The following is a 23,277-nucleotide window of genomic DNA, read 5'->3' as shown; positions in this document are numbered from 1 at the left end:
TGTGATTCAACAGTCTTACACAATTCACAGCACTCACCATGGCACATACCCTCCCCAATGTCCATCACCCAGCCACCCCATCCCTCCCACCCCCCACCACTCCAGCAACCCTGTTTGTTTCCTGAGATTAAGAATTCCTCACATCAGTGAGATCATATGATACATGTCTTTCTCTGATTGACTTATTTCGCTCAGCATAATACCCTCTAGAGTTCCATCCATGTCGTTGCAAATGGCAAGATTCCATGTTTCTTGATGGCTGCATAATATTCAATTGTGTGTGTGTGTGTGTGTGAGTATATATATATACACACACATACATATACACACACCACATCTTCTTTATCCATTTATCTGTCGACGGACATCTTGGCTCTTTCCACAGTTTGGCTATTGCGGACACTGTTGCTATGAACATTGGGGTGCACGTACCCCTTCGGATCCCTTCATTTGTATCTTTGTGGCAAATACCCAGTAGTGCAATTGCTGGATCGTATGGTAGCTCTATTTTCAACTGTTTGAGGAACCTCCATACTGTTTTCCAGAGTGGCTGCACCAGCTTGCATTCCCACCAACAGCGTAGGAGGGTTCCCCTTTCTCCGCATCCCCGCCAACATCTGTCGTTTCCTGACTTGTTAATTCTAGCCATTCTGACTGGTGTGAGGCAGCATCTCACTGAGCTTTTGATTTGGATTTCCCTGATGCCCAGAGCATGTTTTCATGAGTCTGGTAGTCATTTGTATGTCTTCCCTGGAGAAATATCTTTTCATGCCTTCTGCCCATTTCTTGATTGGATTATTTGTTCTTCGGGTGTTGAGTTTGATAAGTTCTTTATAGATGTTGGATACTAGCCCTTTATCTGATATGTCATTTGCAAATATCTTCTCCCATTCTGTCAGTTGTCTTTTGGTTTTGACTGTTTCCTTTGCTGTGCAAAAGCTTTTTATCTTGATGGAGTCCCCATAGTTCATTTTTGCCCTTGCTTCCCTTGCCTTTGGCGATGTCTCTAGGAAGAAGTTGCTGCGGCCAAGGTCGAAGAGGTTGCTGCCTGTGTTCTCCCCAAGGATTCTGATGGACTCCTGTCTCACATTTAGGTCTTTCAACCATTTGGAGTCTATTTTTGTGTGTCGTGTAAGGAAATGGTCCAGTTTCATTCTTCTGCATGTGGCTGTCCAATTTTCCCAACACCATTTATTGAAGAGACTGTCTTTTTTCCATTGGACATTCTTTCCTGCTTTGTGGAAGATTAGTTGACCATAGAGTTGAAGGTCCATCTCTGGGCTCTCTATTCTGTTCCATTGATCTATGTACTGTTTTTGTGCCAGTACCATGCTGTCTTGATGATGACAGCTTTGTAATAGAGCTGGAAGTCCAGAATTGTGATGCCACCAGCTTTGCTTTGCTTTTGCAACATTCCTCTGGATATTCAGGGTCTTTTCTGGTTCCATACAAATTTTAGGATTATTTGCTATGAACTCTTTTTTAATAACAACACAATTAACATATATTAGGCACTCATTTTCTATGAAGCAATTTATACGTATTTCCATACATAGATATAGTGTAGCAGACACGAACCCTCCCTTCAATTAAGGACTGGAGCTGCCGAGAGTGTGGTTAGCTGGCAGGGTTAGGTTTGTCAGGGACTGCCTTCCTTGGTTTCGAGCCACAGGTGAGCAAGGGGTGATACAAGGGCCCAGCCATTCCCACCCAATGCCAGATGCCTCTAGCAGGCAATCTTCACCCCAAAGCTCCCTACGGACCAGCTTCCATGTGGCGCCTCCTCTGCCTGCCTCTAGCCCTCTCCCTCCCTTCACTTCTCACTGGTGCTCCTCTCTCCTAAATCCTCTGTTCTCTAAGCCCATCTCAGGGTCTGCTTCACAGAGAACCCAGCCCAAGATGATCACCAGCACCCCACTTCGTGGCTGAGCAAAGACCCAGAGTAAGTAAGCTGACGACGTAGCACAGGTAGTAAGCATCGGAGCAGGGACGCGTCTGCAGGTCGTCAGGACCGTATCATAACCACCACGGGATGTTCCCTTTAAGAAACAATGAAAATTATAAACCCCTCACCGGAGAAGATGAGAAGATACACAGATGGCAAACGAGCCACGAAAAGATGCTCCACATCACATGTCACCAGGGAAATGCACATTAAAACAACAGTAAGATCCCCCTCCTCTAAATAAATAAAATCTTTGAACCACTTTAGCCATTTGGAACGGCCCAAATCCAGAACACCGGCAGCACCAGATGCTGGCGAGCACATGGAGCCACAGGAACGCTCATTTTTGTGGCTGAAGGGGATGCACGGGGGGCACTGTCACCACACGATCCAGCAGTCACGCTCCCTGGTCTTTACCAAAGGGGCTGAAAGCTTATGTCCACCCAAAACCTACCCCCAGGATGTTCACAGCAGCTTTATTTATAGCTCTAGCCACGACACTCGTAACTGATGCAACTTGGAAGCGGCCAAGATGTCCTTCAGTAGGTGGACGGATAAACACACTGTGGCCCATCCAAACCCTGGCCTATGCATCTGTGACGAAAGAGAAAGGAGCCATGAAGTCATGGAAAGACGGGGAGGAACTTTAAAGGCATCTGACTGAGTGGAGGAAGTCGGTCTGAAAGGCTGCATCCTATAGGATTCCAACTCTGTGACCTTCTGGAAAAGGCAAAACTACAGAGACAGTAAAAAGATGAGTGGCGGCCAGGGTTTGGGGAGAAGGAACGGATGAACAGGCAGAGCACAAAAGATTTTTAGGGCAGTGAAACTACTCTGCATGGTATTATGACAGTGGATACATATCATCACACATTTGTCCAAAATCACAGAATGCACACCACCAAGAGTGACCCCTAATGTCAACTGGGGGCTTTGAGTGATAAAGACATGTCTAGGGGCGCCTGGGTGGCTCAGGTCATGACCCCAGAGTCCCGGGATCGGGCTTCCTCCTCAGTGGAGAGTCTGCTTCTCCCTCTCCCTCTGCAGCTCACCCTGCTTCTGCTTGCGCTCTGTCAAATAAATAAATAAAATCTAAAAAAAAAGAAAACGATGTGTCCATGTAGGTTCATCAACTGTAACAAATGTACCACCCTGCTGGGGATGTCAATAATGAGGAGTCTGTGAATGTGTGGAGGCAGGGGTATATGGGAAATTTCTGTGTCTTCTCAATTTTCCTGTGAACCAAAAACTGCTCTAAAAAATAAAATCATAACAAAAACAAATAAATAAAAAAAATCTAAGCAATGAAAGTTATAGACCCCCCACAAAAAAAATATATATATACATATACATATATTCATATGTGTCTTTGTATATATATATGAAAAGACAAACCTTTTCACATACAATTTCAGAAGTTTCACAGACCTTCTGAAAGATCCTTAGGTCCAGTTAAAAATATGAAAACATAATACTTTCCCTAGGGCTCAAAAGAGAAATACCCAAATTCCACTAGTTTTTGCATCACTTGATAACATAGGATATCCATTCTCAAGTCCTGAAAAACCATCCATTCCTAGAAATTCTGCCCTCCACCCATCCCTACAAGCTCCCTGGATTCAGTCCTAGCTCTCTCTCCATTCACTGATTCCAGGCAACTTGAGCCACACTCGGGCTGTGCAGAGGCTTGAACCAGATCTCAAACCTGGAAAAAGTAGAGGCTTAAAAACAAAGGCTCAAGACTGAAAACCTACACTTGACAGTTCTTCAAAATGGGGGTGGTCAAGGAAAGTGGTGGTCTACCTGAGGCAGTCTACCGGAGTGGATTAGGTCATGTGGTACATTCATTCACAAAGCCAAACACACTTCATTACGGGAAGTGCTTAATTACTTTGTGATACCTGAAACAAATAACGAGCAACCTCAGGCAGAGCATTTCTTTGAGATTCATACTTTGAACCAGCTCAGGGAAAAGGCCGGGTCCAGGAAGGGGCCACCCTACCTGGTTAATTCTACACGAGTTGTCAAAGTCAAAAGCAACCAATGGCTTGACTTTAAACACGTTTTAGTTCTAGGAACACCTGGGTGGCACAGTAAGTTGACCGTCTGACTCTTGATTTCGGCTCAGGTCATGCTCTCAGGGTCGTGGGACTGAGCCCTGCGTCAGGCTCCGCACTCAGCAGGGAGTCTGCTGGAGATTCTCTCTCTCTCCCTCTCCCTCTGCCCCTCATACTTGCGCGCTCTCTCTCTCTCTCTCATAAATAAATAAAATCTTTAAACACATTTTAATTCTAACAGAGCCTGAGAGTAATTGTGCTCAGAACTTTGGTTTGAAGTGGAAAGAATTAAAATGGCATCAGAAGACTAGTCCCCACTGTATAAAATTTACAAAAGCCCATTTCATGAAAAAGATTGAACACACTTACCTTTAAATTTTGATCTAATGTTTGCCAGTTCTTTGTTTATTCTCTTTATTTCCGCTTCTTTACTTTTGCCTAAAAAGGGAGAACACAAATGCATTCTTACTTTAACTGATTTCTGAGCAAACGCCTGTCCCCTGACAAGACCAACACATCAGACTCAAAGGCAGAACCACTGCTTTTAGGAGGCGAGGAAAGAAGCAATCTGCCAGCAGCCAAAACCAGTAGGGAGGTGGCTGGGACAGAAGCTGGGCCCTCACACAGGCCCCCCCAGGTCAAAACAGGGCAAGTCTGTAAGCACCACACAGAAAAGCAGCCACTCTTAGAAAGGGAGGGGTCTACAATGCCATATTTAATCCTACCTTTTGCCACAGTTCTGGAACTAAAAGCACTCAAAATACCTGCTAAACACTTTCCACAATAAATCGTTATCAACTAATAGTTTACTCCTAAAATTGATTGTTACTGCCATGGATAATTTTTTTAAAAGTATAAAGTTTTAACTACAATAGGCTTCTAATCTTTCTCTATGAAATCACCGACCTACAAAATCTGATAAATCCATCTTTACCATATGTGATGAGGTCTAGGAAGTTTTCTCCTTTACACGTAAAAGAGATGGAAGGTACATTATATACATGACAGTCAAACTTTCACCACATGCTAGATTGCTAAGTTGGACTTAATCCAACAAATATTTGTGTGCATGGAGCATGTCAGACGTGGAATGGGGATCGAACCATGTTCAGTTTTTCTCCACCTTGGCCAAGTGTGGAAACGAAGGCCTAGAGAGCGTGGGAGACTTTCTAAGGGCTACACACCTTGACAAGTGCAGTAAAAATATAAGAAATGATTCATCACACAGGGCATGGTGAGTTGTATATGAAAACACATCTCTGTAAATTCCCACCACTTTGTGAAAGCAGGAACCAAGTTTACTCTCAAGTGCCCTCTCCAGGCGAGCCCTTGCATTAGTGACAGTATTTGCAGTGGGAGGAAAGGCCCCCCCAGAACAGATGCCCAGACACAGGGCGCACCTATGTCCTCCTCCAGAAATGCTGCCCACATGCTCAGCCCTCCTTCGCCTCCTCCTCCAGCAAAGCAACCTCCCTCTCTCCAGGACTCCCCCAGAACATCATTTATCTTTTACTACTAACTTGCTAAAAAATAGGGCCCTAGAAAGCCCCCGACAGAGCAGCTGGGGTGAGGACAGGGCCACATGGCAGGCTCACTCACCAGGCACCATTTAAGGTGCCAAGACGTAGGTTAAAACAACACTTCCTGCCCTTAGGGAGTCACCGTTCCAGGCGGGGGGGGGGGGGGGGCGGGGGGCTGGAGACCTTTAACACCACAAGCACAGCACAGTCAGCTGTGGGGAACAAGGGGTGCAGGCAGGCTGGGAGGGAGCATCCAAGCACCCTCACCAGCCCTGACGTCATGCAGGCCAGAGCCAGTCACAGTAGCTAAGGTAAGGAGCAGCCAGAGGCTCCCTGAAGGGGAGGGAAGGGGAGGGAAAGGGGGCACCAGGTAGTGCAGTGGGTTTTAATGGCCCAGGGTGGCAGGTCAAGGGCAAACTGTTTCTTAAATCATTCTTAAAAAGTGTTACCTTTCCTCAAGTAGGCTTTTTGGACCTGGCTCAAGTGGCCATGCAAATGATATCTCGGTAGCCTTCTGCTTCACACCCACAAAGACTGCAGGCAGCTTCACAACACAGCCTGGACTGAGTGTAGAAGACAAAGCACCGCACACGTGTGTGCATCTGAGTGTGCATGTGCCCGTGTGTGCCTGTGTTTGTGCGAGCATGGATGTGTGCCTGGGTGTAAGTGTGCTCCCGTGTATGCGTGTGTGAGCATCTGCGTGTATGTGCACGCCTGTGACTCCATGTGTGGACATGTGTGCCTCTCACAAGGTGCGCAGGAATCCATTTCTGTGCTGCTTCTCTGCTGTGGGCACTCGACTCCACCTACTCAAACCTTACAGGAAAAGAGACCCTGAGTGGCAGAAACCGACGCTGTGTAGTCAAAAGGGGTCAGATCTACAGCAGAGATAAGGAAAAGACTGGGAAGCAGTGGAAAGAAGCAGTAGTGCTAAATGAGCTAAATGAGCTTTCATAAAACCCGCAGATATTACCCAAGATTGGAAAATCACTAAATAAAAGTAAAAGCACATAAAGTTATAGGGGTAACCACCAGGAGAAACAGAAACAAATGCTGGAACCACGCTCCATCCGTGGAACACGACCAAGGGTGAGGCAAGAAGCTGCGGCCTTGTACCCAAAGTTTTCTTAAAGAGGCCAATTTACAACAAACACACAAAGACTTATTTTTTTTTTCAGTCAGGGCAGGTGAGGATTCTCCTGGAGCCGAGGCACGAGCATGTGCCAGGAGCAGGCTTTAGAGCCGGGCACGTGAGGCTGGAATCCCAGAGCAGCCCCTGTGACCTCTGCAACTAAGGGGAAGTCACTTTTCATCTCTGAGCACACTCCTTCAAAAGGAAAACCACCAAAAGCCATGGGACTTCGTGCAATTCATCGGCATGAGAGAAGGGAGAGAGGAAAGTGGTACATCGGCTAGACGGGAGGGCAGGAGAGCCCAAAGCAGACCTAGGTGAACTCAGAAAGCTGAGTGTGAAGACCTGGGGGCTGGAGCAGTCTCCCACCAAGCACAGCCCAGGGGCCTGCTCTGAGTCACACCGAGCAGGAGGGGCCAGTGGGACAGGGAAGGCCCACAGAGGTGGGACAGGGCCTGGGAAACTCTGGGAGCAGCCACCAGGTAAAGACAGCAGAGGGAGGGGAGCGCTGTGCGGCAGGAAAGCCACCCTGGACCGAGCCTCCACCAACAGCTCAGAAAACCAACTTCACATAAAAATAAGTAACAGGCAAGGACTGAGGTCAAATCCCGCACAAGGAGACGATAAGAACAAAGGGAAAGAGAGGGAGAACACTATCCCCACGAACAAAGAAAGTGCCTCAGGAAGACGCCCCAACAGAAGGGAGCAAACTCAGAGCCCTCTCTCTCAAAATAAGTGGAGAGACATTAAGAAAAATACAGAAGACATCTAAAATTCAACTAGAAAAATTCAGATATTAGGTAACAGAAGTCAAGTAAATTAAAAATTTAAAAAAATCATTCCAGAAATGAAGAATAACCTAGAAGGAATCCAAGAACAAATAAACACAACAAAGGCCTTGACAGAGGTGGAAGATACAAGGAGGAACATCATTTAAATCAAACAGAAATGAAGAATGAAATAAAGGATTCAAGAAAAAGTAGCAAATATTGAAAAGAGACAAAGACACAACATATGGCCAGCAGGAGGAAGACCGCCAACTAAGCAGCAGAACAAACTGCAATGCGTCATTTGAAAAGACATTTCCTGAAATTACCACACTTGTACCTGGGAATATTGACCCCAAATAACACAAACCAACACCTATTCTAATAAAAATACTGGACTTTAAAGGGAAAAAAAAATCCTTTGAACATCTAAGAAGAAAGAGCAAGCAGCTTATATGAGAAGGAGAATCAGAAGATACCCTCAGATTCCGGCGTTGCTTCACAACAGAAGAAAAGGGTGTGACATCTGAGCTCTGTGCCGAAAGGAAACGTGAGACCAGGACTTTCCATCCAGCACAATCAGCCCCTCGTGTGCCCAGCACAAACGTGATCAACGTGAGAACCCAGAGCACCATAAGCGTGCCCTAGGCCGCCTGTGGCACTCCATGTGAATGAGTGGACAGCCGAAGTTTCTGGGGACATCAAAGGAACAGCACCCAAGTGCGGGTGAAGAAGGAGAGCATGCGGGTATTGGCGCACACACACAGATAAAGCACAGCTGCGGGGCAGGAGAGGAGGCTGGGCCAGGTGTCCCCACTCACCACACTGACAGTGGCAGGCTCAGAGCCTGTCATGGGTGCAACAGGGTAAAGGTCACAAGTGATCGGGAGGTAGCCTACCCAGTCACCCCCAGCACCCTTGAGATTCCTGGTGTGGGGGAGGTTCAACAGAAAACCCTGGCTGTCCCGAACTGAGCTGGAGTCCACAATGACCTCGTGAGACATTTTACATGTGTATCTCCTAGAGCTGTCCTCTGAGGAGGCTTAGAACAATGGCGTCTGGTAGCCATGAGCACTCCCACCCCCAGATCGTGCTCTGGGAGCACCATTTCCCACTACAAGAAACAAGGCTTCCTGGTAAAACTGCTGGCTCCACGACTGGGCGAGGCCCACGACAAGCCTGGACTTCACAAGGACCACTGAAGACCACATACAACCAGGGCCATGTCAGGAACACTCAGCACCCAAATGAAGAGAGTCCATTAGCCAAAGGGGGGACAGCCTGAGCTTCAAAAAGGATAAAAAGTGCAGTGGTCAAAAATCACAAAAACATTTAAATCCATGAGTTCAAAATTATATTTAAAAAAAAAAAGCACCTAATTAGTCACCTTGAGAGGATATTAAGGAACAAGTTAAGCTGAAAACTGGGAAGTAAAAGGAAAGAACCAGCAGCTCTCCTGCCTCTTCCACATGAAGCAACCCCCTGAGTAATCACACAGGAAGGGAAGGGTCTCTTGGTAAAAGCATTCCAACACAGCAATGAAAAGGAATGAGAACATCACCATTTGGCGTCCTCCTGAAGGACTGACTGGAACCGAGCAGGGAGGCGACAGCTGTTAGCATCACAAGCCCCCAGGGAACAGCAAGGTGTCAGCTATATGGGATCTGGCCTGGCCTCCATCCCCAGCTGCCAGACAGCCAAGAACACGGTGGAACGCACTAGGACTTCCACAACTTAATGTCCCTTACGTGTCCTGGGTCTTCAACAGACTGTTGTGATGAAAAGAAAGGAACACTGATTAAAGCACAGGAAGTGTTTAGAAATGGGCAAGACCAAACCACAGCATTCAGGATGTGTCCTTGGGGGAGAAACCTGTAAAGGACGCAAAGGAGCCCAACGATGGCAGTAGGTTTGGGGGAGGTGAAGGGGACAGGACACAGGCACCCCCACCACAGGGCTGCCTGGCGACAAACACAGACGAAGGGGGCTGGACAGGATGAGTGGGGCTCCCTCCCAAGGGGAGGGGCCGGTTAGGCCACGCAGGAACTCCTAGCAAGAGGGGAACTCACGAGACAGTGAGCAGACACACCTCAGTGGAAGGCCTGCTGTGGGAGCCTACCTGGGCTTAGGTTTAGGCTGGACTGCCCGAGTCACAAACTGGACTACGGCCCCAGGGCCCCCATCTCATGGCAGAGATGCCACCATGGGGGCCAAGGAGCGCCTGCCCCTACAACCTAAGCCCACAGCTGGAGCCCTTAATTTGATTCGCTGCTTTGACTCTACTGAACAAGGCTATCCCTCAGCATTCACCCTGAAAATGCCGAAGGGGAATTCCACCTGCTGCACTGATAATCCATATGCAGATTAACACATTCAAACCTAAATTTACCAAAATGCCCTGGTAGGAGGCCTCTTCCCACGGTGCGCCATCAATTCACCATTCTCCATGAGGTGAGGACAACGCAGAGCAACCTGTCCACCAGGGTCTGTCAAGGGCTTTCCTGGCAAAGGCTAGTTCATGCTCACTCATAATATACTTCTCTCCAGGCAGAGGACCCCAACAGCAACCAAGCCACCCCACACTGCTGGGAGCAAATTTAGCAAAAATCTTATCTTCTTATATGAAGCATTAGCTTTCAGGACAGGGAGAGGTTTACTGCCCACCCTGACTTCAGAAACTAATTTTGAAAGGGAAAATTTGTCAACAAGAGTAACTGGACTAGAGTGATAAGCCTCACCGGGCTTGATCTTTGTTCCACAGGGAAGAGGTCCTGGTCTTTGCCGCCTTGTGTTGTCTCTAAATTGCAGAAGGCCAGTCAGCCACTGAGGACACTGAGCTTATAATAGGCAATCCCCACAGTGGACTTAGGAGCTCTGCTAGCTAATGAATAACCTGGACTAGCCGAAAACCATCGCTCAAAAACAAGCTACAATTTGTGCCCAGTAAGTAGCAAAGAATGCACTCTGTGCGGATAGGCTTTGATAAAAGCTCTTGGATTTTTAGAATTACCGCCCCTGGTCATTCTTCCGGAATAACATGCTGGTTAATGATTTCTTCTTGTTTGCATGCTGAACTAATCAACTGACAGTATTAGTGTTCTGTGACCCTAAATTTGGAAACAAACAGTACAGGAGCCTATCACAACTTATTATAAGATACCAAACCACTAAAATCTGTAGGTAGTAAGTACGAAATTTACAATAAAATTTGGTCTAAATAAGGAATTTTAGTCTGTGTATAAAATGATTTCACTAAGTAAACCTAAAGCCCAAAATTTACCAAACAAAAACCTATTTTTTTAAAGTTCATTTATTTTTAAGTAATCTCTACAGCCAATGTGGGGCTTGAACTCACAACCCCGAGATCAAAAGTTACATGCTCTTCAAGGCGCCTGGGTGGCTCAGTCGTGAAGCGTCTGCCTTCGGCTCGGGTCATGGTCCCAGGGTCCTGGGATCGAGCCCCGCATCGGGCTCCCTGCTCAGCGGGAAGCCTGCTCTCCCTCTCCCACTCCCACTGCTTGTGTTCCCTCTCTCGCTGTGTCTGTCCCTGTCAAATAAATAAATAAAATCTTTTTTAAAAAAGAGTTACATGGTCTTCTGACTGAACCAGGCAGGCATCCCCAAAAGCCCATTTTTGAAGGAAGATATTGTTGCTAAAATTACACTGAAGGTGTCAGCACACTCGTCCACAAAGTCTGCAATCAAGCCTGGACTGGAATGCTGTTCCATGTCTCAATAGCTATGTGACCTGAGGCCATCAACTTAACCTCTCTGTGCCTCAGTTTCTCCTTCATTAAATGGGAATACCATCCATCAAAGGGCTGTGATGAGGACCACACAAGATAACAAGTAAAATGTGCACACAAAGCAGTATGGCCACAGAAGGCTATAAGGACCATCATCAGGGATATTCTCTACATTTTCTCTTTACTAATACATTGGAAGGATGGGTCTCAGAACAGAAACCCTCAAAAACAACAAATTAGAAGAAAAGATGTCAAAGATCAAAAGTCGTTATGCCATAGAAGATAAAGCCACTCTTAACTCTGACAAATGTCAACTGGATTATCTTTTTTTTATTGACGTCTAGTTGACATACAATATTATGTTAGTTTCAGGTATACAACACAGTGATTCAACATTTATATACATTCAAATGTATATAGGTGGTGAGATCGAGCCCCACATCAGGCTCCACACTCTGCGGGGAGTCTGCTTGAGATTCTCTCCCTCTGCACCTCCCACCCTCATGTGCTCTTTCTCTCTGTAAATCATTTAAAAAAAAGATTTTTTTTTAAATCTATAAATCTAGCTGCCACCTGTCATCATACAAAGTGGTTACATATTATTAACTATGCACTACATCCCCATGTCTTATTTATTTTATAACTGCTAGTCTGTACCTTTTAATCCCCTTCCCCTTTTTTGATCAAGCCCCAACCCCCTCCCTGGCATCATTATGTTCCTGGTATTTTTCTTTTTTAAGATTTATTTGGGAGCAAGAGAGAAAGCGTGCATGTGACCAGGGAGGAAGGGCAGAGGGAAAGGGAGAGAGAGAATCCCAAGCAGACTCCATGCTGAGAGCAGAGCCCAACTCGGGCTCAATCTTAGACCCTGAGATCATGACCTGAGCTGAAATCAAGAGTCAGACGCTCAACTAACTGAGCAAACCAGGTGCCCCACCAGCGTGTTCCTGTATCTTTGAGTCTGTTTCTGTTTTGTCTTGTTTGTTCATTTGCCTGGTTTTTTAGATTCCACATTTAAGTGAAATCATATGGTATTTGTTTTTCTCGGACTTATTTCACTTAGCATAATACTCTCTAGGTCCATCCATGTTGATGAAGATGGTACGATTACATTTTTTTTTTTTAGAGAAGGAGAGAGAGAATCTCAGGCAGACTCCCCACTGAGTGCAGAGCCCAACGTGGGGCTCAATCTCAGGATCCTGAGGTCATGACCCAAACCAAAATCAAGTCAGATGTTTAACTGCCCCTCATTCTTTTTTATAGTTGAATAATATTCCTGTATGTGTTGCCTGATGGCTTTTACTGTGCTTATTGGACATTCATTGTATGTATATGTACATGACAAGTACGTGTCAGCCATATCTTCTTTACCCATTCATCCATCAAAAGACACTTAAGTTGCTTCCATGTCTTAGCTATTGTCAACAATGCTGCAATGAACACAGGGGTGCAGGGATCTGAGTTATATTTTTGTTTTCTCCAGATAAATACCCACAAGTGGAACTACAGAATCCTATGATATATTAATTTTTTTTAAAAGATTCACCTATTTATTTTAGAGAGAGAGAGTGCATGCGCATGAGCAGGGAAAGGCGCAGAGGCAGAGGCAGAGAGTCTTAAGAAGACCCTGCGCTGAGCATGGATCCCGACACAGGGCTCAATCTCAAGACCTGGACATCACAACCCAAGCCAAAACCAAGAGTCAGATGCCAATTGACTGTGCCACTCAGGCACCCCAGGATTTTAATTTTTTGAGGAACCACCACACTATTTCCATAGTGGTTACACCAACTTTCATTCCTACCAACCGTGCACGAGGGTTCCCTTTTCTCCACATCCTCACCAACACCTGTGATTTCTCATCTTTTTGATAGTAGCCATTCTGACAGGTGTGAGGTGGTATCTCATTGTGGCTTTGATTTGTATTTCCCTGATGATGAGTGAGGTTGAGCATCTTTTCATGTGTCTGTTGGCCATGGTATATCTTACGACTTTACTGTGACATAATTCATATATTGTATAATTCACTCATTTAAAGTAGATAATTCAATGGCTTTTAATATATTCACAGAGTTGTATATTAATCACAATCTAATTTTAGAAAATTTTCATCTCTCCAAAAAGAAACCCTATGCCCTTTAGCAGTCACTCACCAATGCCTCCCTCCTCCAGCCCCTGGCAATCATTAATCTACTACCTCTATACATTTCCCTCCTCTAAACATTTCAGAGAAATAAAATCTTTATGTGATCTTTTGTGATGGGCTTCTTTTGCTTAGTATGTTTTCAAGATAGCATGAATCAGTATTCCATCTCTTTTTATTGCTGAATAATATTGCAATACAGTTGATCCTTGAAAAACATGGGTTTAAACTGTGCAGGTCCACTTATAAGTGAATTTTTTCAATAAATACAGTATAGTACTGTAAATATATTTTCCTTATGACTTTCTGAATAACACATTTTTTTCTCTAGCTTACTTTATCATAAGACTATTGTATATAGTGGTGCCTGGGTAGCTCAGTCAGCTAAGCATCCAACTATTGATTTCGGCTCAGGTCATGATCTACAGGTGATAAGATGGAGCCCCACGGCAGGCTCCTCACTCAGCAGGGGGTCTGCTTGAGGATTCTCTTCCCCCCTGCCCCTCCACCTGCTCACACACATGCATGCACTCTAAAATAAATAATCTTAAAAAAAAAAAGCATATAGTATATAGTACAAACAACACACAAAATACGTATTGACTGTTGATGTTACTGGTAAGGTTTCCAGTCAACAGTAGGCTGTTAGTAAGTTTTTTTTCTTGGTGGGGGGAGCAAAAGTTACATGCAGCTTTTTGAATGCACAGAGTCAGTGCCCCCAACACCATGTTGTGCAAAGATCAACTGTATATGGATATACCATATTTTGCTATCTCTTTATCACTTGATGGATTTTTGGGTTGTTTCTACTTTTGGCTACTATGAATAATGTTGCTATGAACACTGGTGTAGAAGTTTTTGTGTGAATATGTTTTCATTTCTCGAGTGGACACCTAGGAGAATTGCTAGATCATATGAAAGTTCTATGTTTAACATTTTGAGGAACTAACAAGATATTCTCCCAAAGGGCAGCATCATTTTATATCCCCACTAGAAAAGAATGAGGGTTCCAATTCCTCCATAACTTTGCCAACACTTGCTATGGCCCACCGTTTTTCCCCCTATTTTTATTATAACCCATCTTAATGAGTGTGAAGTGATACCTCACTGTGGTTTTTGCATTTGCCTGACGGCTCTTAATGTGCTTATTGGACATTCATATGACCTCTCTGGAAAATGTACATTCAAATACTTTATCCATTTTTAATTGACTTGTCTTCTACTCAGCTCTTTATGTATTCTGGATACAAGCCTTTTATCAAATATATGAGTTTCAAATATTTTCTCTCATTCTTTGGTTGTCTTTTCACTTTTTTTTTTTGGTTAAAGTTTTTTTTTTAGTACTTTATTTATTTATTTGAGAGAGAGAGAGAGCACGAGCAGGGGGAGCAGCAGGCAGAGGGAGAGGGAGAAGCAGGCTCCCGGCCGAGCAGGGAGTCCAACGTGGGACCCAATCCCGGGATCATGACCCAAGCCGAAGGCTTACGCTCAACAGACCGGGCCACCCAGGTGCCCCTAAAGTTTTATTTAAGTCATCTCTGTACCCAACATGGGCCTCAAACACACGACCTCAAGATTAAGAGTCTTATGCTCCACTGACTGAGCCAGCCAGACGCCCCTGTCTTTTCACTTTCCTGATAGCATTTTGAAGCATGAAAGTTCTTAATTTTGAGTAAGTCTAATTTTTTTGTCACTTATACTTCTGCCAATGTTATCTGAGAAACCATTTCCCAAGGTCAAAAAATTTACTCCTATGTTTTCTTGTTAAGAGTTCTACAGCTTTAGCATTTAGGTTTATGATCCATTTTGAGTTAATTTTTGTGTATGGTGTGAGGCAGGGGTTAATTTCATTTTTTTTACCTGTGGATGTCCAGTTCTCCCAGCACCATTTGTTTAAAAGACTATTCTTTTCCCCCACTGAACTGTCTTGGCATTCTTGTCAAAAGTCAAACGACCAAAAATGTAAAGGTTTATTTCTGCATTCTCAATATTATTCCATTAATCTATATACCTATCCTTATACTATAACAACACTGTCTTGATTACTTTGTATTAAGTTTTGGAATAGGAAAGTGAATCCACCAACTTTGCTCATCTTTTCCAAGACTGATTTGACTACTATGAGTCCCTTGAATTTCTATGTCAATTTTAGAATCAGCTTATCTCAAGGGGGAAAAAAAAGGCACCCAGGATTTTTTTTTATCACATTAAATCCAAAGGTTAATTGGGAATTACTGATATCTTAACAATATTGTCTTCCAAACCATAAATATGGGATGTCCTTCCATTTATTTAGGACTCCTTTACTCCCTTTCAAAAATTGTTTGTAGTTATGTGTACAAGGCTTATACTTCGTTAGAACTTATTCCTATGTATTTTATTTCAGGACTCAATCTCACAACCCCGAGATCAAGAGTCACATGCTCTACCAACTAAGCCAGTCAGGTGTCCCTGTATTTTATTCTTTTTGATGCTATTATAAATAGAATAGTTTTCTTCATTGTTAGTGTAGAGAAATACAACTGATTTTTCTATATTGATTTTATATACTACAACCTTGCTCAACCCATTTATAATTGTAACAGTTTTCTAGTGGATTCCTTAGTATTTTCTATATACAAAATGATGTCAGCTATACATAGGGATCATTCTATTTCTTTCCAACCTGGATGCCTTTTATTCTTTTCTCTTTTGTCACTGCCCAGGCTACAATCTGCAGTATTAAACAGAAAGAGCAAACATCCTTGTCATGTTCTTAATCTTAGAGGGAAACATTCAGTCTCTTACCATTAAATTAGACCTTAGCTGTGGACTTTTCATAGATACCCTTTAACAAATCAAGAAGTTCCCTCATATTTCTAGTTTGTTGAGTATTTTAATCATAAAAGTGTATTGGGGGGACACCTGGGTGGCTCAGTCAATTAAGCATCTGCCTTCGGCCCAGGTCATGATCCCAGGGTTAAAAAAATAAATAAATAAACTTAAAAAAAATATTTTAGCCTCTATATTCACAATGGATATACTGTAGTTTTCTCTCCTATAATGTGTTTGTCTGGTTTTGTTATCAGAGTAGTAATTAGCTCAGAATGAGTTGGAGAATATTCCTTCCTCTTCTATTTCTTTTTTTTTTTTAAGATTTTTTTTTAACTGATTTATTTGAGATAGAGCACAAGCAGGAGGAGCAGCAGAGGGAGAGGGAGAAGCAGACTCCCAGCTGAGGAGGGAGCCCAACATGGGACTTGATCCGAGGACTGTGGGATCATGACCCAAGATAAAGGCAGACACTTAACTGACTGAGCGCTCAGGTGCCCCTTCTATTTCTTTTCAAAGAGTCTGTAAAGGATGAGAACTGTTTGCTTGAGTTTTTGGTAGAATTCACCAGTGAAGCCATCTGGGCCAGGATTTGTTCTTGTGGAAATGTTTAAATTACTAATGCAATCTCTTTACTTGTTATAAATCTATGCAGATTTTTTGTTACTTCTTGAGTCAATTTCAGTTATTTGTATCTTCCTACGAATTTCTCCATCTTATTTACCTAATTTTTGGTATACAATTATTCATAGCATTCCATTGTAATACTTTTTATTTCTGTAAAGTCAGTAGTAATGTCCCTTCTTTCACTCTTGATTTTAGTAATTTTGAGTCTTTTCTTTTTTTCTTGGTCAGTCTGGCTAAAGGTTTATCACTTTTGTTGATCTTTTCAAAGAACCAATCTTTGATCTAATCTTTGTTATTTTCTTTTCTGCTTGCTTGGAGTTTTGTTTGCTTTTTTTCTAGATTCTTAAAGTGAAATATTAGGTTAATGATTTGAGATCTTCTTTCTTAAATAGGTATTTACAGCTGTAAATTTCCCCCCAAGTACTGCTTTTATTGCATCCCTTAGGTTTTAGTATATTGGGTTATTTTCATTATCTTAAAGTACTTTTTTTAATCTCCCTTTGTTGAGGGAGGTCATCAAGAAGATGTGATCCCCACTTAAGCCGTGAACTAGACGCAGGCAATCGGCAGATCCTCACCCCATCCTGTCCTTGGAATATGGGTTCCACTTGCCTTCTCTCCCAAAAGCTGCCCCGAGTACAAGTACACAGCCTTGAGAGAGCAATGTGGTACTGAGACCATCTGGATGGTACATGTGATTGAATCCAGTTAAGGCCTCTATATAAACTTTTAAAGACTTGGTGAGCAGGGGGGCACCTGGGTGGCTCAGTCATTAAGCGTCTGCCTCTGGCTCAGGTCATGATCCCAGGGTCCTGGGATCGAGCCCCACATCTGGTTCTCTGCTCCACAGGAAGCCTCCTTCTCCCTCTACCACTCCCCCTACTTGTGTCCCCTCTCTGTGTCTCTGTCAAATAAATAAATAAAATCTTAAAAAAAAAAAAAGAAGACTTAGTGAGCAGACACAAAGATCTATTAGTCTTGCAGCCACTCAAGCCAAACCTCATATGTAAGTTTTGCTTATTAAACCTACCACCTACCAATCTGGAGTGGCCTGACTCTTCAGTCGGTCTCTCCCTGTCCTCCAAATACACGGCCTAGTTTCAGACTACACCCAGGAAGCTCCCAAGGAGCTTACAAACCAACACCCTGTGTTTTCTTCTTTGACCCAGTGGTTATTTAGAAGGGTGTTTAATTTTCACATATTTGTGAATTTTCCAAATTTCCTTGTTACTGATTTTTCTTTCTTTTTCAGATTTTATTTATTTATTTGACAGAGAGAGCGAGAGAGGGAACACAAGCAGGGGGAGTGGGAGAGGGAGAAGCAGGCTTCCCACAGAGCGGGGAACCTGATGCAGGGCTTGATCTCAGGACCCCGGGATCGTGACCTGAGCCGAAGACAGACGCTTAATGACTGAGCCACCTAGGCGCCCCTGTTACTGATTTCTAATTTCATCCCATTGTGGTTAGAGAACATACTTTGTATGATTTCAATCCCTTTAAATTTATTGAGGCTTTTTTTTTGACCTAATATACACTCTATTCTGAAGAATGTTCCATGTACAATGGAGAAGAATATGTATATTCTGTTCTTATTGGGTGGAAACAGTCTATAAATGTCTGTTAGGTCTGGTTGGTTTATAGTGTTGGGTCTCCTATTCATTGCTAATCACGTCTAATTGTATATCTATTACTGAAAGCAGTGTACTGAAGTCTCCAACTATTATAATTGTCTATTTCTCCCCTTCAGTTCATCATATATTTTGTTCTATGTATTTTGGGGCTCTGTTATCAGGTGTAGCTATATTTATATTTGATGTATCTTGAGAAATTCACTCTTTATCATTATAAAATTTCTCCTAGGTCTCTAAATTTTTGTCTTAACGTCTACTTTGTCTGATCTTAGTATATCTCCTTCAGCTCTCTTCTGGTTACTACTTGCAAGGCACATTATTTTTCTTCCTTTTACTTGTTATCTTTTAATCTATAGTGTCTTTTCAAGACAGTGTATAGTGGGATTTTTTAAAAATCCATTCTGCCAATCTCTGTTTTTTTTATTTTGTTTTGTTTTGTTTTAAGTAGGCTTAACACAGGGTTTGAACTCACAACCCTGAGATCAAGACCTGAGACGAGATCAAGAGTCTGATACTCAGGGGCGCCTGGGTGGCTCAGTTGTTAAGCGTCTGCCTTCGGCTCAGGTCATGGTCCCAGGGTTCTGGGATCGAGCCCCGCATCGGGCTCCCTGCTCAGCGGGAAGCCTGCTTCTCCCCCCCCCCACTCCCTCTGCTTGTGCTCCCTCTCTTGCTGTCTCTCTCTCTGTCAAATAAATAAATAAAATCTTTAAAAAAAGAGAGACACTCAACCAACCCAGGTACCCCCAATCTCTGCCTTTTAATTCAAGTGTTTAATCTGTTTACATCTAAATAATTACCGACAAGGTAGGATTCCTATCTGCCATTTTGCTATATTTTCAGTATATCTTGTACCTCTGTTTCTATAGTCTTCCATTACTGTCTTCTTTTGTGTTAGATATTTTTTAGTGCACCACTTTAATTCCCTTGTTTCTTTTGCTATACTTTTTTTAGCTAGTTAGTAGTTGCCTAGAGATTATAATTAACACCTTAACTTAAAACAATCCAGTCTGGGTTAATATGAACTTAAATGTAACAGTATAGAGAAATTGTACTCCAATATATGTCGTCTGTTCTCTTCCCCTTCTTTGTACTATTGTCATACAAATTACATCTTTATACATTATAAGCCCATCAGTACAGTTTTATTTAAACTGTATTTAAATTAAGATTGTCTTATGCAGTTGTCTTTTAACCCAGATAAAAGACAAAAAGTTATTTTTTAAAAAATACTATGCTTTTATATTAGCTACACAGTTGTCTTTACCATCGCTCTTTATTTCTTCACATATTCTATAATTTAATGCCTCTCATTTCAGCCTGAAGCACTCCCTTTAGTATTTATTGTAGGGCAGGTCTGCAAACAACAAATTCCCTCTCTCTTGTTTATTTAATAATATCTTAATTTCTCCATTTTTGAAGGATGCTTTTGCTGTATACACAATTCTTGGTTGAGAATCTTTTTCTTTCAGCATTTTGTAGATGTCAGCCCACTGCCTTCTGAGCTCCATGGTTTTAGATGAGAAGTGATCTGTTAATCTTGAGGATCTCTCAAAAATGATGTCACTTTCATCACTGCTTTCAAGAGTATCCCTACGTCTTTGTCTTTCAACAGTTTGACTATGATTTGTCTAGATATTGATCTCCTTAGGTTTATCCTATTTGGAGGTCATCTTGGATATGCAGATTAATGTTTGTCACCAAATTCAGGGAGTTTATGTCTTCAAATAATCTTTGTGTACCCTTCTTCTATTCCTCTCTTTATGGGACTCTAATTATATATATATCAGTATGCTAGATGATGTCCCACAGATCTCCAAGGCTCTGTTCATTTTTATTTTTTTTAAGATTTTATTTATTTATTTGAGAGAGAGTGAGCGAGAGAGAACAGAGCGGGGAGGGGCCGAGGGAGAAGGAGAAGCAGACTCCACTGCTGAACAGGGAGCCCGATGCGCGGCTTGATCCCAGGACCCCAGTATCATGACCTGAGCCGAAGGCAGACGCTTAACAGACTGAGCCACACAGGCACCCCTGTTCATTTTTCTTTATTCTTTTTTCCTTCCTGTTCCTCAGATTGGATCTATACTTACCTTGATATCGATCTAAATTATCTTAACAAACCTATTCTCAAATTCACTGATTCTTTCTTCTGCCAGCTCAAATCTGCTGCTAAACCCCTCTAGTAAATTTCTCAATTTAGTTATTATATTTTCAACTCCAGAGTTTCTATTTGGTTTGTTTGTTTGTTTTAATAATTTCTACCCCTTCTTTGATATGCTCTATTTGGTGAGACATCATTTTCGTGTTTTCCTTTAATTCTTTAGACACAGTTTAAGTTCTTGGAACAGATTTATAATAGCAGATTTAAAGTTCTTGTCTAATAAGTTCAACATCTGGATCCTTTCAAGGATAGCTTCTACTGACTACTTTTTTTCCTGTGTATAGATTATATTTTCCTTTCTCTTTGTACATCTCATAATTTTTTATTGAAAACTGGGCATTTTAGGTAATACAATGTGGCAACTCTGGAAATCAAAATGCCCCCCTCCCCAGGGACTGTTGTTACTGTTTGCTGTTATTGTTGTTGTTGCATTTGTGTCTTTAGTGACTTTCCTGAACTAGTTCTGTAAAGTCTGTAATTCCTTATAGTTTACAGCTACTAAAGTCTTTGCTCAGTTAACTCAGCGGTCAGTTCATGATTGGTCAGGGATTTCCTTAAGTGCCTTGAATAAGTGTCCCAGATATTGCCAAGGAACTCTGTGTTGAAGCCTTTCAATACTGGGGCAGGTTATAACTCTGCCTTTGCCTTCACTTCCTATTTGCACAGGGACTCAAGATTAGCCAGAGGTGAGGGACTGGGGCCTTCTCAGGTCTTTCCTAGGCATACATACAGTCCTGCCCTCGTGCAGCCTTCCAGATCCACAGCAATCTGTCAGAGCTCTTCAAAGCCCCCTGATGCACGTCCTTCTTCACGTCTTCCTTTTAAGATTTTGGCCAGACTCCTGTTTGCCCCCAACTATGACATTAAACAATTGTCACTATTTTCCACAACACACTGGGACAGGGCTTTCCCACTGAACAAAGTCAAATAATGTTAAGTTCTGCAAACGGGGCTTTTCCAGAAAGCTGCAAGACTGGCCAAACAGCAACAGTGCTCTAAGAACAGGACTTTTTGAGGGGCTCCAAACCTGATCTGTCCTCTCCAGTGGCTACAAGGCTGCTGGCTTTCGCAGCTACATGGTTGTGAAGCTGATTATTTTCAATGCCACTACAAATCATGGGAGAGGAGAATGGGAGCAGGTCAAGTTGGAGGTTCAACAGTTTTGTTGAGCAAATCCTCCTGAGATTGTTTTAACCTTTAGTTAATTCCCAGAGCTCTGACAAAGTTGATTTTGACCATTTTTACCACTGTTTCCAGTGCTTGTATGGAGGGGTGGATTTATGGAGGTTCTCATTCCACCCCTCTGAGTAAATGGCAATTCTGCTATAGATTCAAAGCCACTACAGATAAAAGAATACTTTACTATTCATGTCCCGTCAATTCTGATTTCAATATCTCCAAAATCCACCCCTTTCCATTCCTACTCCCTTGATTCAGGCCCTCACTATCTCCTAGACCAAAGCAATTAATCTTTCCCTGACTTTCCTGTCTCTAAGTCTAGTCTAAAATCCATCCTCTGTACTCAAAATTACTGTTCCACTAATAAAAAATAAGTTGCATGGTGTCATTTTCCTTCTTAAAATACATCAGTGGATCACATCTTACCGAGGAGGTTCCCCATGATCTGGTTTCGGACTGTCTCTCCTACCTTGTTCTACTGCCACAACCCCACCACCCGCTAGACACTACTCATACACAGACAACTCTGTGTGTCCTGCTGCCACTCATGCCTCTCTTCAGTGTGATGCATGGTGTTCCCCACTTTCCTGGATCATCTTCTTACACCATGAGCTTAGCAAGACCTGACCCAAGTATTACCTCTGTATTACCATGCCTGATCACTCTCTCCTAAGCTATCATCACTCATTTTCACTATCCATCTCACACCACTTAACTCTATGCATTCAAAGGGCTTGAGCAACTGTGAGGACAGAGACCATGTCTTATTATTCCCAGTGTTTAGTATGTAAAAACAAACAACAACAACAACAAAAGCCACAGTCTTTATAATGCTCTACAAAGGTCACCTGTCTCCCCACCTCCATTACCACTCTGACCTAACCTCCTCTCCCTTCCTCTTGGCTTGCTCTATTGCAGCCACATAGGCCTCCTGTTTCTTCCATACACTGGTCATCTTCCCCCCATGAAAGCCTTTGTACTTGTTGTTCCCTCTGTCCAACATGTTCTCCCCACTAATTTCTATATGGCCCAGTGCCTTTAGGTCTTGTTCACCTGTTACCTTCATAGCAAGACCAATCCTGGTCACCCTATTTGGAGTTGAAAACCCACAGCCCCATATTCCCCACCACCTTCTCTCCTTAATTTCTATTGTACTTATTGTCTTCCAACATAAGATATAATTTTCTTTTTATTTTCCATCTCCATCTACCAGAATGTAAGTAAGCTCCATGTGAGCAGGCAGTGTTGTATGTTTTATTCACTGGTATAGCCTCAGAACCCAGGACAGTCCTTGGAATTTAGTAAGCACTCAGTAGATGTTCAGTGAGGAAAGAATGCCTAGCATATAGTATGTGTTAATAACAGCATACATCTGAGTACTTATAATGTGCTAAACTGTCCCAAGGGCTTTTACGCAACTGAGCTAAGAAACAACTAACATTGGGGGTGCCTGGGTGGCAGAATCGGTTAAGCATCCGGCTCTTGGGGGCGCCTGGGTGGCTCAGTTGGTTAAGCGACTGCCTTCAGCTCAGGTCATGATCCTGGAGTCCCACATCAGGCT

General features: G+C 43.0%; 1 protein-coding gene across 3 annotated transcripts in view; it reads right to left on the bottom strand.

Moving 5' to 3' along the window:
* AP2A2 (adaptor related protein complex 2 subunit alpha 2) overlaps positions 1-23,277 on the bottom strand; it is an 87,009-nt gene that overhangs the window by 43,400 nt on the left and 20,332 nt on the right. For all 3 annotated transcript variants that reach the window (XM_028094194.2, XM_028094190.2, XM_028094191.2), the window contains one exon: positions 4,372-4,440. Coding sequence is in view for 2 of the 3 variants with exons in the window: in XM_028094190.2 (XP_027949991.1) it covers positions 4,372-4,440 (69 nt within the window). In the remaining variant the exon portion in view is untranslated. The remainder of the gene's footprint in view (positions 1-4,371; positions 4,441-23,277) is intronic.

Source organism: Eumetopias jubatus, unplaced genomic scaffold, assembly GCF_037043125.1.
Source record: "Eumetopias jubatus isolate StellerSeaLion01/CBP00866 unplaced genomic scaffold, mEumJub1_p1.0 scaffold_13, whole genome shotgun sequence".
Taxonomy (NCBI): domain Eukaryota; kingdom Metazoa; phylum Chordata; class Mammalia; order Carnivora; family Otariidae; genus Eumetopias; species Eumetopias jubatus.
Note: the sequence above shows the minus strand (reverse complement) of the source record. Positions and strands in the feature narration are given on the sequence as shown.